Source organism: Cyprinodon tularosa, unplaced genomic scaffold (genome assembly GCF_016077235.1).
Source record: "Cyprinodon tularosa strain WSP-4 unplaced genomic scaffold, ASM1607723v1 ctg309, whole genome shotgun sequence".
Lineage (NCBI taxonomy): Eukaryota > Metazoa > Chordata > Actinopteri > Cyprinodontiformes > Cyprinodontidae > Cyprinodon > Cyprinodon tularosa.
In genome coordinates this window covers 738028-751158 of record NW_024039018.1, presented here as the reverse complement: position 1 = coordinate 751158, position 13131 = coordinate 738028, and the positions used below count along the sequence as shown (strand labels likewise).

At 40.1% G+C, this 13131-nt stretch overlaps 2 protein-coding genes, 1 long non-coding RNA gene and 1 other non-coding gene across 4 annotated transcripts; 1 reads left to right on the top strand and 3 right to left on the bottom strand.

The window, feature by feature from the left end:
- Positions 1-5892: 5892 nt before the first annotated feature.
- Positions 5893-6770, bottom strand: LOC119788009. Its single transcript, XR_005281409.1, has 3 exons — positions 6466-6770; positions 6222-6375; positions 5893-6080 (listed from the first exon to the last, which is right to left on the bottom strand). It is a non-coding gene; the product is annotated as an uncharacterized LOC119788009 (long non-coding RNA).
- A 171-nt stretch (positions 6771-6941) lies between these two features.
- Positions 6942-8516, bottom strand: LOC119788018 (coiled-coil domain-containing protein 18-like). The gene has a single exon (XM_038292128.1). It carries the CDS (start codon positions 8514-8516, stop codon positions 6942-6944), a length of 1575 nt encoding a protein of 524 aa, XP_038148056.1.
- A 557-nt stretch (positions 8517-9073) lies between these two features.
- LOC119788017 (ribosyldihydronicotinamide dehydrogenase [quinone]-like) lies at positions 9074-10338 on the top strand. The gene is made up of 6 exons (XM_038292127.1): positions 9074-9118; positions 9263-9427; positions 9491-9621; positions 9690-9803; positions 9867-9968; positions 10042-10338. Exons 1-6 carry the CDS (start codon positions 9115-9117, stop codon positions 10336-10338), a joined length of 813 nt encoding a protein of 270 aa, XP_038148055.1. The 5' UTR covers positions 9074-9114.
- A 2388-nt stretch (positions 10339-12726) lies between these two features.
- trnad-guc lies at positions 12727-12798 on the bottom strand. The gene has a single exon. It is a non-coding gene; the product is annotated as a tRNA-Asp (tRNA).
- Positions 12799-13131: the final 333 nt, after the last annotated feature.

The window sequence follows — 13131 nt, the reverse complement described above, 5'->3', positions numbered from 1 at the left end:
CAGTACCTTGTTCGGGTGCCTTGACCCATTTATTTCTACTGTGTAGTTCTGCTGACTTTAGTCCAGCTCAGTCCATAGATCTCTGATGGGAAACTTTTTCTTTCTATAGTTTCTTCTTGTGCAAATGCTGCAAAGCTGCCTCTCTGACTGTCAATCTCACACATCTGCGACTCAGCACCTGTGTCTTACCTTAATACCTTTCCTGTCATAAAGCCCCTCTAGAAGTAGTGTTATCATTCTTCTATCTCCTATTAAGTGAGATCACATTGTACGATGTATTACCAATATGAACTGTTTCACATGAAACACTAGTACTGTACATACTATTTTCACCAAACTGTGATAACTGTGATTAAATTCAGTGTAAACAAATGCCATATTTTGCCACCCCTAAAAAATTCCTGCCCCCCTCTTGCCACCCCATAAATATTTTTCTAGATCCGCCCCTGATTGTACAATAAACCTGAATCTGAATTTGGAAATAAATTTTATTCTGAATGAGAGACGTGCTTTTTTCCGTTCGCTATTATGATTAGAGCCCAAATACAAATAACAGAGTATTAGGGCCAGGCTAGAGATTTTTTTTTTAAAGAATAAAGTCCTAATATTGTGAGAATAAAGTTGAAAAATAACGAAAATGAAGCCATTATACCAACCAGCATATCATTTTAGACAGATTTATTTTGTCATTCCGTTAACACAAGGGTAAAACAAAAAGAAATGTTGTTAAGAACAGCTTTCTAGACAATTTCTTTTTTTTTAAGTGCAGCCTTGAAACCAGTAAAAAAAAAAACTATAATAATAATATTAACATATGACTGTATGTATAGTTCTAACATTTCAGTTTTTTTTTTATTATTATTAAATATAATAAATAGAATAAAATACCATGAAAGAACCCATTTTACATAACATTAAGCAGTTAATGGGCGTAGATTTGATTTCAACTTTGTTAGGGACACTATTGTCTTCAGTTTCATTGCTCTGATGTCATTGGTCCTTTGCAAAAACATGCATGCTCTTTTTTATGCTTAATGTGAGCATCAGCACACATTTTGTTTAAAGAGAACCGCAGCATTTCTTGCTACATTAATACAAATCTTATAAGCACTGCACACACTAGATGCAGTTTATCAATGTTTAATGCATCACTGACTCTGACAAATGTGGAATTAGGACCTTTTTCCACTTTAAAAAGGTTTGCATTTAAACTTACCAGCAACTAAGACAGTGCCTATTTAACCAAATATAGTCTAAATTTGTGGATTTATCCTGTGTTTTCTTTTGAAGATATAGAAATCTGCAGAGGTAAACCCCACTCTTATTTATTTTTTTTATCTAAATGCTCTGTATCATGCAAAATAATACATTCAATGGAAGGTAAATAAATGTATTTTATTTACATATGCACTGGAACTATAACAGGCACTGACACTGAGCATTTAAAATATTAACTTCACTATACAAATTGTAAATCTGGGCTGTAGTTACTCTGTGTCGCCCATTTCATGTATTTTATCTAGGGCTGAAACAACCATAATAATGGAATATTTATAAAATCTTCAACTAATTTAGTAATTGATAAATCATTAACTGGAGTATAGGGCCACTAAAATGTGCCTTTAGCCGACAGAGCGACCCACTTAGAGCAGGAATTATACCAAGATTGTAAAAAAGATATAAACATCTTGCATTTGAGATTTCATAAAAAGTGTTTGTCTTTCAATATTCTCCATCCAGAACTCCTCAAGAGGAAAAGTTTCTGATTCACCTGGTTTCATTTCCAGTCGCCATTATGATTAGAGCCCATATACCAATAACAGAGTATTAGGGCCAGGCTAGAGATTTTAATTTAATTTTTTTTTTCTAGAATAAATTCGTATTATTACGAAAATAAAATCTTTGCATGACGTGAATAAAGTCATAAAATGAATAGAATAAAGTGGCAACATTACGGGAATAGAGTGTTAATATTATGAGAATAGAGTTGAAAAATAACTAGAATGAAGCCATCATACCACCCAGCATGTGATTTTAGACAGATTTATTTTGTCATTTCGTTAACACAAGTGTAAAACAAAAAGAAATTTCATTAAGAACAGCTCTCTAGACAATTATTTTTTTTTATTGCAGCCTTGAGAACAGTAAAAAATACATAAAAACAGTAATATTAACTCTTGGCTCTGGCGTCAAGCGCCCCTCGCCCAAGGGGCGCAACCCGCTCCAGGGACAGTGGCAGGTGGGGAGTTTGACTGGGGCGAGTCACCTGTCAAATGGTAACGTAGGTGTCCTAAGGCGAGCTCAGGGAGGACAGAAACCTCCCGTGGAGCGGAAGGACAAAAGCTCGTTTGATCTTGATCTATTGAAATTCAGCCCTCGATCCAATTTTGTAAAAAACGACAAAGTCCAGAGCTCCAGGCCGACAGGGGGCCTGGGGCGGTCGGCAAGGCCGGGCAGAGCTTCCCCCGGGCTGGCCAGGGACGGTTCGGCGAGCCACTAGGCTCATGGAGCTTTCCTATAGGAAAAAAAACGACAAAGTCCAGAGCTCCAGGCCGACAGGGGTCCTGGGGCGGTCAGTCAGGCCGGGCAGAGCCTCTCCTGGACCGGCCATGGACGGTTACAGGGGCCCTAGGGCTCACGTATCCGTCCAGATGTCAGAAATTTATCAAAGTACCACCGCTGTACCAGGGGTCCGAATGTCCTGCTGCCATACTAGGGACCCAAACAGTCTGTGCGTTCTACTTCGTTTAGTATGTTGGGGGGGTGCTTAAGGGTGAGTCCCCATGCCTGACTGCAGCTGGATGTTCCCCAGGGAGGTGTGTTGGTGGTTTGTGGCCGGTCTGAGGGTGGATTTCTGGGGGTTATTGTGGGCCAGCTCTGTCCTATCTCCTCGAGGAACCGGTGGTGGTTTTGGATGGGGCGCCTATCCAAGGAGGAGGCCCCTTGGGCGGATAGGAGGTGCATGGGAGAGACCCCCTGGAACCATCTCTAGGAAGCTTCAGGGTGGGCCTTTGGCAGGCGGCCTCAGCAGTATTTCAAGGTAATAATTTAATATGTCTGTTCTTTGCTTTTGTACATAACAAACCACTAATTGTCTAAAATTACTTAATTCAGAATTGTTTGGGTTATCCATAAGTACTGAACTTTGCTGAATCGAGCCACAAAACTACTGTAAATAGCAGTTTCAGCTGCCGCTCTTATAAGTGGCGTAGTAGCACAGGCACACTCAGTAGGGTTAAACAAGCGCACCCTTTCCGAGGCTGTCATTCTATTGGCTGGAAAGGTTGCTAGGCGACGATCCAACTGCAATCCGAGAGAGAGCAAAAAAAATCCGTAAGCAGAGCCTACGGGTATGCGAGTGTATCTGAGACTCGAGCAGAGCGCGGTTTGTGCGCGAAGAGAAGGAGGCAAGCGAGAGGAGAAAATATCTGTGCAAGAAGCATTAAATCTGAGAGAAGAAACAAAGATTTGAGAGAGAAGAGAAAATATTTGAGAGAGAGCGCATGTTTTGAGTGTGAGCATTATAAGTTTTGAGTGCAAGAAGATGAAATTCTTTTCTCAAATTGAAATTATGTGCTCTTCCATCATGGCAGGATAATTCTCCCATAGTCAGAGCAAATGTGAGTTTCTAATCCACATTCTGATGTTAAATATAGTGTTATAGAATTACTTCATTGGCACTTTTAGATTGAAATATAGATCTATATGAATATTGTTGTACAATATGAAAAAAACATGAGAGATGAGGAAAGATCTCTGAATTGTAGCTTAAGTTTTATGGATATTGGCATCCTATATTTTAAGATGCTTTATTTTGGCCTTGTTCCAGGTCAGGTTTTTTTTTTCCCTCCCGTTTTGGTGCACTTTTGGTCTGTAGTGCTCAGACACCCCAAGATCCTCCTCTTCAGAACTTGGATGGCGAGCCCCAGCCCAGAGGACTGAGTGAACTGATTGACCGGTCGCTAGCCGTGAGGCACTGAGTGAACATTGGACAGAAACATTGAAACGACTGGATTATTTCTGTTATTTTTATTTTTTTTAAAGCACGCGATTTTGTTTATTTGTAAATGTGGATTCACAATTGTTCACTATATTAAATTCTACCCTTTCTTATAGACATTGTGTGCTCTCCTCTGTTGTTGCTTACACCTAGGCTCCCGTGAATTTAAAATCTTCTGATCAGGCCCCACTTTCTTTATACTTGTGTAGTGTTGGTATCAGTCATGGAAGTGATTAACATACTTACCATCTACTATAATCAGGTGTAATTGGAGCGACCCTTCTTGTGGGTTACACAGTAAACCTGTTTATTGCATTTAATCTATATGTTTCCGTCACAACTTTAAGTTTTCAACATAATTAATTTGATTTAGTCTGAGATTAAATTTGTTGTTTATTGAACGTACAATAAATCAAATGATTCCTTAATTTCACTGTTTTTAAGTGAATGGGTGGTCCTTTACTTTTATCACCTGATAAAAGTCTGGCATTAATGCAGCAAGATAACGCAGATAACGGACCACCACTAGTTTCTTGTTGTTATCAATCACTTTGGAGTTTGATTTTTATCTGTTTATTATATGTCGGAATAATTTTACCTGATTATAATCTGTTGCTAAATTTGTAGACCACCTTGCTCCCCTTAAAACACACACACGACTCTCCACCAAACCCCAACACACACACGACTTATTACTTATTTACTTTTGCATCAGGAGGAATAAGTAAGAAAAAAAAGAAAAAAAGGAGAAAAATAAGAAAACAGATTATCCAAATTCATGGCTGGTTAACACCATTTCAAAAACATTTAAATGGATTCTGATTGAATCTGCCTTCAGGACCTTCTGACTTTTTTCCTTATTTTTTATAATGAGGCAGAAATGCATACAGGAAGTAATAACGACAGGCAGAAATAAAAAGCATTGAAGAAATGAATAGGGTAAAAAATACAAAGGAAGAGAAAACAGACAAAAATATAACATGCACATAAATAAATACTTAAAAAAAAAAGGTATTAATAAATAAAGTTGAAGATTATAACGGACAATGAATAAATAAGGTTATTATTACAAATAAAGAAGCTAATTAAAAGAGATATATAAATTTATGTCTCACTGTATAATTAAATTTTTACCTACATTTATTTGTTTATTTTAATTTTTGGAGCAATTAATTGTACGCTTATTTATTTATTGAGCATTTCTTTTTTTCTTCTTTAAATATGGTAGAGCTGATCCTCCATAGGTTAACACCATTTCAAAAACATATGGATCCTGATTGAATCTGCCGTCAGCAAACTTGTCCAGGACCTTCTGACTTTTTTCAGTCCTCAACTTCTAAAGTAAGTCACAGTTTTAGCAAAAATCCCAAACTCAATGATTTTGTTTTTCTTGTTTTTCTTTTTCTTCTTTCCAGCAAAGGTGAAACAAAATCAGTTTCCATTTTCTTAAAATTAAACATCAGTCTGATGTATACTTACCTTTCATCATGTAAATAAGATACGCTGTTTTATCTTTATACATAAAACAACTATGCCTCATGCAAACAGGTTTTTTGTTTTTAAGATCAATTTCAATTCAAAGCTTTTCCAGCTCTGTAGTTTGACCTTATGAATATCTAAACATGTGTAGTTTAACTATTTACCGTATTTTCACGACTATAAGGTGCATATTAACGTCTTTTTTTTCCCTCAAAATGTGCGGCGCGCCCTATAGTGCGGTGCACCCTATGTGTGTTGTTACTGTGGACGTTGTTGAGACCACCATGAGAACGTTAAACGGGGAAGTGTGGGCGTGGATTGTGTATAAAAGAACAGGTATGTGCTTTATGCAGAACACCTAAATTAACTTCAAGTTTCCTGAAGGGAACAAAGGAGAGCAAGGTAAGAGTAGAGAAACCAGGGAAAACAATGCAAGAAGTCAAGAGGGCCACAAGTACCACTTAAGATTAATATTCTGGCATTGAAGTGCTGGCAGCCAACTCCTAGTAGTCTTGACCTGATGAGAAACAGGTGCAGGCAATCAGCAGAGCAGCCCAACCGACCATGCTCCCAGATGACCTCTGGAGGATGGACTTGAAAACTGCAAAAAATAGAGGAGGAATCAGGACCAAGAACCAGACCCCAACACAAATATGAGGCTGAAGAACCCCAAAGGGCTCTACAGTGCATTATGTTATGGTGCAAAAGGTTGAAATTATGTTGTCAAAATTTGCACTCTTACTCGTCGTCTTTGACTCCATTCAGGAAGCGCTTCTCGGGGGCAGAGGTCTCAGCTAAGAGTCCCAGACTTCCGTCTCCATGGACACCTCCTCCAGCTCTGCTACCAACGGAGAGGCAAACTCCCTACAACATGTCCGGGTCGTCCGCTGGACTTCCTGTTTAGGAAAAGTAAGTTGTAATTGTTACTACTTACTTTTTCCAAGCAATGTGGTCAACACCACTCACAAGGTAGTGAGGCTACTTACCCATAGCTGGGACAGTGGTTGACGAGTGCCAAGAAATGTCCACATATTGTGGGGTATTGCACTTCGTCTCTGGGGCCCACTGTTGCTCCGAGATCCCCCGCAGTTTGGCCTGGATCAATAAAGTACCCAGTTTCCGTGTGTGGCCACGTGGAGGCACTGCAGGGGTCTTTGTGGTGGAGAGGCTATGTACTGGCAGGAGAAGAACCAGACACGTGGTTCTTTTCACCCTACATGTAGGGACAAGCCAGCTGCAGTAGCTGAATTCCAAGCACACAGCTGAATCTCAGAACTACTGCAAGAGACGCTTCCACACAAACTTATGTGCATTCGCATGCACACAAACACACACTTTTTTTTTTTTTTTTTGCTTTATTGTATTTTTTTGTTGTTTTTTGGGTTTTTTTTGTACTTTTTTTTGTCTTTTTTTGATGATTTTTAGGAAGATTTGTTTTCATTTCTGGCCTGGGCACATTTTTCTAGTTGTTATTCTGAGAAGTGTTGCTTTTCTTCCATTTTTCTGGTTTCTTGAGACCCAGACCGTGTCGTATCTTTTTCCAGACTGATGGGTCATTTTTTGAGCAACTTGCTTCTGTTGGTTCAGCATCTGGACTTTCCTGTTGCTCTGGCAGGGTTTCCACAGAGCAGCCAGTCTTTTTCTTTGATTCAGAATTGAGAATATCATAATCTCTCAGCATCTCCTGTATGAACTCATCTACCTCCATGGTGGACACATTAGTAATAATAACGTCCTCTGACAGGGTCTCAAGATCCATGGATGCAGGGTCTGAAATGGTCTTCACAGGGATGGAGTCTTCTTTCTGTCTCGGTTCCTGACGCCTGGCCTTTTTGCGTTTTGGACGACCAAGGTCTTCTTTGTCATGGAGCTCAGCTTTCAGGTGTTCCAGCTCTGTTTTATAACTAACCTCACACTCAGAGTACTGTTGTTGAAGGTTAATGAGTTGTTTTTGGAGAGCGTCCTTCTTGGCCCCAAGTTCACAGTAGCTCCTCATTTTTTCAGAATGAGCTTTTGTTTCTTTATCAAGCTCCTGCTGAAATGCGTCTTTCTGCTGTGTTAGAGCAAAAACGTCTGTTTCGTACCTGGTTTTCAATTCCTGGTACAAGACCTTAACCTTCGCCAGTTCACTTTGAAGATTTTCCATCATCTCTGTAGATATTTGTTTCAGGAATCCAAACTCGTGAGCCATGGGTTCCTTCTGCGCTATTTCATTGATGAGCTGGCGGTCAAACTTTGCTCTCTTCTCATTAGCATTTTTCTCACAGACCATGTCATGCTGATAGGTTTCTACTTTTTGCATGAGTAAAGAAATGTCTGTGTTATATTTTGAACTTAGTTCTTGGTATGAAACCTTCATCTGCTCCATCTGAGTCTGCAGGACTGCATTCTCAGCTCTCAGGCTCTCGATGATCTTTTGGTCTTGCTTCATTTTGTCTTCATAACGTATCTGTAAGTTGACCTGCTGGTTTGCTCCAGCGTTCTCAGTTTCCTCTTTAGAGCGAAGCTCCTCGTAACTATTATTGATTTTCTCTAGTTCTTGTTGGAGGGCAGCATTTTTCTCTTTTTCAGTTTGGATTTGTGATATAAATGCTTCCTCCTGGACAATATGAGCAACCTTTAAATGCTCAAAGTCTACCTGCAGCATCTTTTTCTTTTTGTACTTCATGTCATTGTTCACCTTAGATGCGATAGTGGCAGGGCTGAGAGTTTCTGGATCTGTAAACTTTTGAATTCTCATCAGTTCTCGCTTGGTTTCTTTGCCCTTATTAATGAACATCTCTTTGAGATTTTTCTGCCGTTTTAACTCACTTTTTGCTTTTTCAAGCTCTTCCTCAAGGGTGGATACCTTTTGGTTTTCCTCCAACCATTTAGATTTCTCCATTTCCAAAAGAGAGTTGAGCCTTTTGATTTCATCCTGGACAGGATTATCAGGCTGCCTGTTGTTAATGCAGCTTCTCTGATTTCGCCGAGTTTCCAAACTATACGGCTGATATCTGCTCCCAACGTTGTGGTAATGTTGCCTTTGATGTGGCATTTTAACACAAATAAACGGTTGTTAAAGTTTGTGTTAATCTGTAAAAAGTTTGAAATCTCGACTAGAAGGGCGCTATGCGTACGTCTGAACTCGTCAGCAAGCAATAGTGCAATAATGAATTCTGATCTGATGACATCAGGGTTCTAAAGCAATGACATCACAGAATTATGGGATGTCCCTTAGAATGCTGACATAGGCCACGCCCACACACACACACACACACACACACACACACACAGACACCTGGGTATTAAGTATTTTACCTTTACCAAAGATCTTCAGTAAAAGTTCAGGCTTAACTTTAGTTAAAACTCGTCTTTTTTTGTAGCAGATAACATTGTTTTTCAGACGATATTTAAAACCCAATGAATATTATCTCAGAGCCACAATATCAGTTGCAACTTTCAGTAAATGTAAGATGTTTTCATCTCATCTCATCTCTTTCAGCTGAGGTCCTGCTGAATTCTGATTGAACACACCTGGGTCAGCTTAGACCTGCTTAGTAGCATAAGTGTATAAAAGCAGCCGAAAGGCTTTTTATAGATACAGTGTGTGTTTTTTTTTTCTTTTGAAGTTGGTTTAACGCACTTGTTCCAGAATGGGTAAAGTAGTTAATTTTATACCACATTCTCCAAAAACCCTCATGTATTTCTGAATATTAAAGTTTAAGTAATGGGTGATGTGAACATTTTATGTTGATATTTTATACTTTGATTCAATGCTTAATCTAGTCTATCTTTTGACAGCAAAGAAAGTGCTGATCGTGTTTGCTCACCAGAGCTCTGGATCATTCAATGCTGCAGCTAAAAATGCTGCTGCAGAGGTCCTGACTGCTCAGGGCTGCACAGTGGAAGTCTCTGACCTGTATGCCATGAGTTTTAAAGCCACTGCTACAGCTGAAGACATCAAAGGTATGACTGGAAATTGTCTGATCAGATATGTCAATTACCTAATATTTAAAAATTCCTGAGCAGGGGATGTGAAGAATGCTGAGATCTTCTGTTATCTGGAAGAGTCTAAACTTGCATGGGAGCAGGGAAAACTGTCAGATGACATCACAAAGGAGCAAACTAAGCTCACTGAGGCAGACCTCATCATTTTTCAGGTACTTCTGGATATCTGTAATATGGTGATAAATGCTCCATGTTGTATTAACTGTATTCTTTCCTTCAGTTCCCCATGTACTGGTTCAGTGTTCCTGCCATCCTGAAAGGCTGGATTGACCGTGTTTTCACCAATGGCTTTGCCTTCTCTAAAGAGAAGCGCTACAGCCAGGGAATCTTCAAGGTGAGACTTTAATAAGGAAGGTTTTGGTGGCTATAATCTTGTTTAACCTGTTCCTGCTTTTAGGACAAGAAAGCCATGCTGTCCTTCACCACTGGATCTCTAGAATCCATGTTCAGCCCAACTGGTATTAATGGAGACATGAATGTTACACTGTGGCCACTGCAGGTAATGTTGTCTGTTTTGGCTACTGTAACCACACAACATGGACACATACAAGCAATGGAATTTCTCTCTGCAGAATGGGATCCTGCACTACTGTGGCTTCCAGGTTCTGGCCCCTCAGATCTTCTGGGCTCCTTCTTCTGCTGCAGCTGAAGATCGCAAGAGCATGCTGGATAGCTGGCGCACACGACTGCAAGGACTTCTGGAGGAAAAGCCTCTGTCCTTCATTCCCTTGGATTGCTTTGATGAGAAGGCTTTCCAGTTGAAGCCTGATGTCCATGAGAAGCATTCCAGCCAGGAGTTTGGGCTGACTGTGGGCATCCACCTGAACAAACCACTGCCTCCTCACAGCCAGATGAAAGCTGGGTGCTGATGAAGTTTCATTTTCCAATGTAGCTGCTTTAATTATTTGCTGAAATAAATTACTAATAACTAATCATCCTGTGTGTAAATCGACTGTCTAAAATAATTTTTGTAGCTGCCATGTCTAAAATGGCTAGAGTAGACCATTTGCCCATCTTGAGATGTTTCAATTTCTTGACCCATTGATTATGTTTATGAGCATGTAATTTGTACTTTTTTTTTTTTTTTTTTTTGTGGACAAATTCGGGAATACGTTTCTTTATGACCCAAACCAGCCGTAACCCTCCAGTTTGTGCTTTCCTGCCTTCGATCTCTACTTATTCACTGGAAAGCAAAGAGTGGAAAAACTGAAGTTGCTTGCAGTCGGCTTGGTACATTCACGGAGGCGTGCCAAAAATATTCCGACGTGTCATTGGCTGCAACAAGCAATTTTATGCTGTGAATATAATTCACAGCGTGTGTGTGTGTAGCAAAATGAGTATTGGAACACCCATCAGGTACAATTCTGACCTTTGAGAGCTGATAGTTGGCTTCCAAAATTTCCACCTCAACTCTATTACCCTATATTGGATACCGAAGTACAGTATTATGCTCCATTAACAGACTTATTTCATTGTGATGGATTTGTATAATTGTAAATAGACTTGTATTGAATATGCAATGAGATGTGCCTATTTTCTACTAGAAATTGTAATCTACGATTCTATGAAACAGCAAATGTGTATCGAAGTGATAAATTTATCTTTTAGAATTCGAAAGCCCCCTGAAAATTAGAAAATCATCGTTCGATACTGTAGTGCACGTATTGCACAGCCTATGACGACAGTGGGCTGCTGTGACAGCAAATCCCTTATTTTATCCCATTTTTAAATTAAAATTCTCATTTTAGGATCAAGCTTAAAACACAAAAATAAACAAAATCAAAGCATAGATTTCTTGCAGCAAGAAGGTTCCGGGTTCGATTCCCAGCCTGGGGTCTTTATGCATGGAGTTTGCATGTTCTCCCTGAGGAGGCGTGGGTTCTCTCCGGGTACTCTGGCATCCTCCCACAGTCCAAAAACATGACTGTTAGGTTAACTGGCTTCTCTAGGTCCTCTTTAGGTGTGAGTGTGAATGGTTTGTCCTGTTCGTCTCTGTGTTGCCCTGCGATTGTCTGGAGACCTGTCCAGGGTTGACACCGCCTCTCACCCATAGACAGTTGGAGATGGACACCAGCACCACTCACCACCGCAGCTGTGATAACTGTGACAGAAATTACTGGATGGAAATATATACCCATTGACTTTCCATACTGCTGCGGTCATAACAATGCTTTTTATAACACTGCATGAAAAGTGAGATTTTCGTCCCCGTAAACTCCCGCAGATCTCCCTGATTTTCGTCAGTTTCCGACAATTTGCAACCCGTGCTTGTCCGCATTTGTCAGTGCCACAAATTGTCGCGAACGGACTCTGACGTATGTGGAGAGCGATCAGCTGTACTAATGGCCCTAATAGCATATGAATGCAGCAAACCCGCGCGGCTGGCCAGGTCTGGCTTGAATAACCTACTCAGTATTGGCTGAAACCACTATTCTCAAAAAAGTGAAATCGCTCGTGATTGGCAGCAAAACCACACGTGGCCACGTCAGGCTTTAATTTTCTTACCGAGTATTGGACAGAACCACTTCTTTTTAAACAAGTAAAGTCGCTCGTGATTGGTTGGCATATATATATATATTTACATATAAATTTACATAAATATATATATATATATATATATTTATTTATTCATTCATATATTTATTCATTCATATATTTATTTATTCATATGCTGTGTATTTATGTTATCCTTCACTACTACACAATTATTAGGCTACCATCAAGGACATGAATGAATTTATACAGGAAATGAACATTTGCCAGGAAGCTGTTTATGCAAAGAAAGAGCTTTATTAAAACAAAGACACACACACAACTATATACAACGCGTATCCAAACACATGCGTATCCAAAAATTACAACTCCGTGAACGGTCCGTTTGCTTCCTCGGGGTTGGAGGTAACTGGCAGCATTCCCTCCGAGGCAGGTCCGATGTGCAGACGCCTACTCTGCGTGGCCCTGTACTTCGGCATCGCTTCTAACCGGGACCGCAGCTTAACACAGAGTTCAGAGAGATCCGGCCTACGAAATGGCGGAGGCCATTCCAGAGTTCCCCTTCCTCATCAGCTAGCACACTCTGCCTCGATTCCAGCAGCTGTGAACAATGAATCAGCACTATGCGATGGGATGCACTGCGTATGGACACAACACAATTATCAATGCACCTGAAAAATAGTCACCAAATAAAGTCTTACGAACATGACGTACCGAATTCATCGTTCACTGAATACATAATAGAAGAAGACATAAGGACTGTGCTCCCCGTCAGGGAATCGAACCCTGGTCTCCCGCGTGACAGGCGGGGATACTCTCCACTATACTAACGAGGACATGTATAGTCCTAGACCACGCCCCCTTTTTCGACCAGTGATTGCAAATGATGTGCCGACGAGTGAGCACATACCCATGAGGCATCTTCCGCAAACATTTGGCAGCAAGACGTTTACTCTTCCGCAAAAACTGCACATCACTGGAACATTTACAGTATTTCATGACTTCTGCATAGTCTTGCCTGTATTGCCAATAGCTACACAAAGAATCCCCCACTTTTCAATAATAAGATTGAGAAACCTTCCTGGAGGGGAAGCGAAACGTCTTCAGACCTTGGAAACCAAGTCCAGTGGTTTGTTTTTTAAACTTTTATGGAATAATAAGAAATCTTT

What these genes read in the sequence shown, in the direction of transcription:
- LOC119788018 (XM_038292128.1), bottom strand. Translation starts at nt 8,516, where the DNA reads ATGCCACATCAAAGGCAACATTACCACAACGTTGGGAGCAGATATCAG.
- LOC119788017 (XM_038292127.1), top strand. An exon ending in CAGACCTCATCATTTTTCAG is followed by an intron (nt 9,622 to 9,689) that starts GTACTTCTGGAT and finishes TCTTTCCTTCAG; the next exon opens with TTCCCCATGTACTGGTTCAG. An exon ending in TTACACTGTGGCCACTGCAG is followed by an intron (nt 9,969 to 10,041) that starts GTAATGTTGTCT and finishes TTCTCTCTGCAG; the next exon opens with AATGGGATCCTGCACTACTG.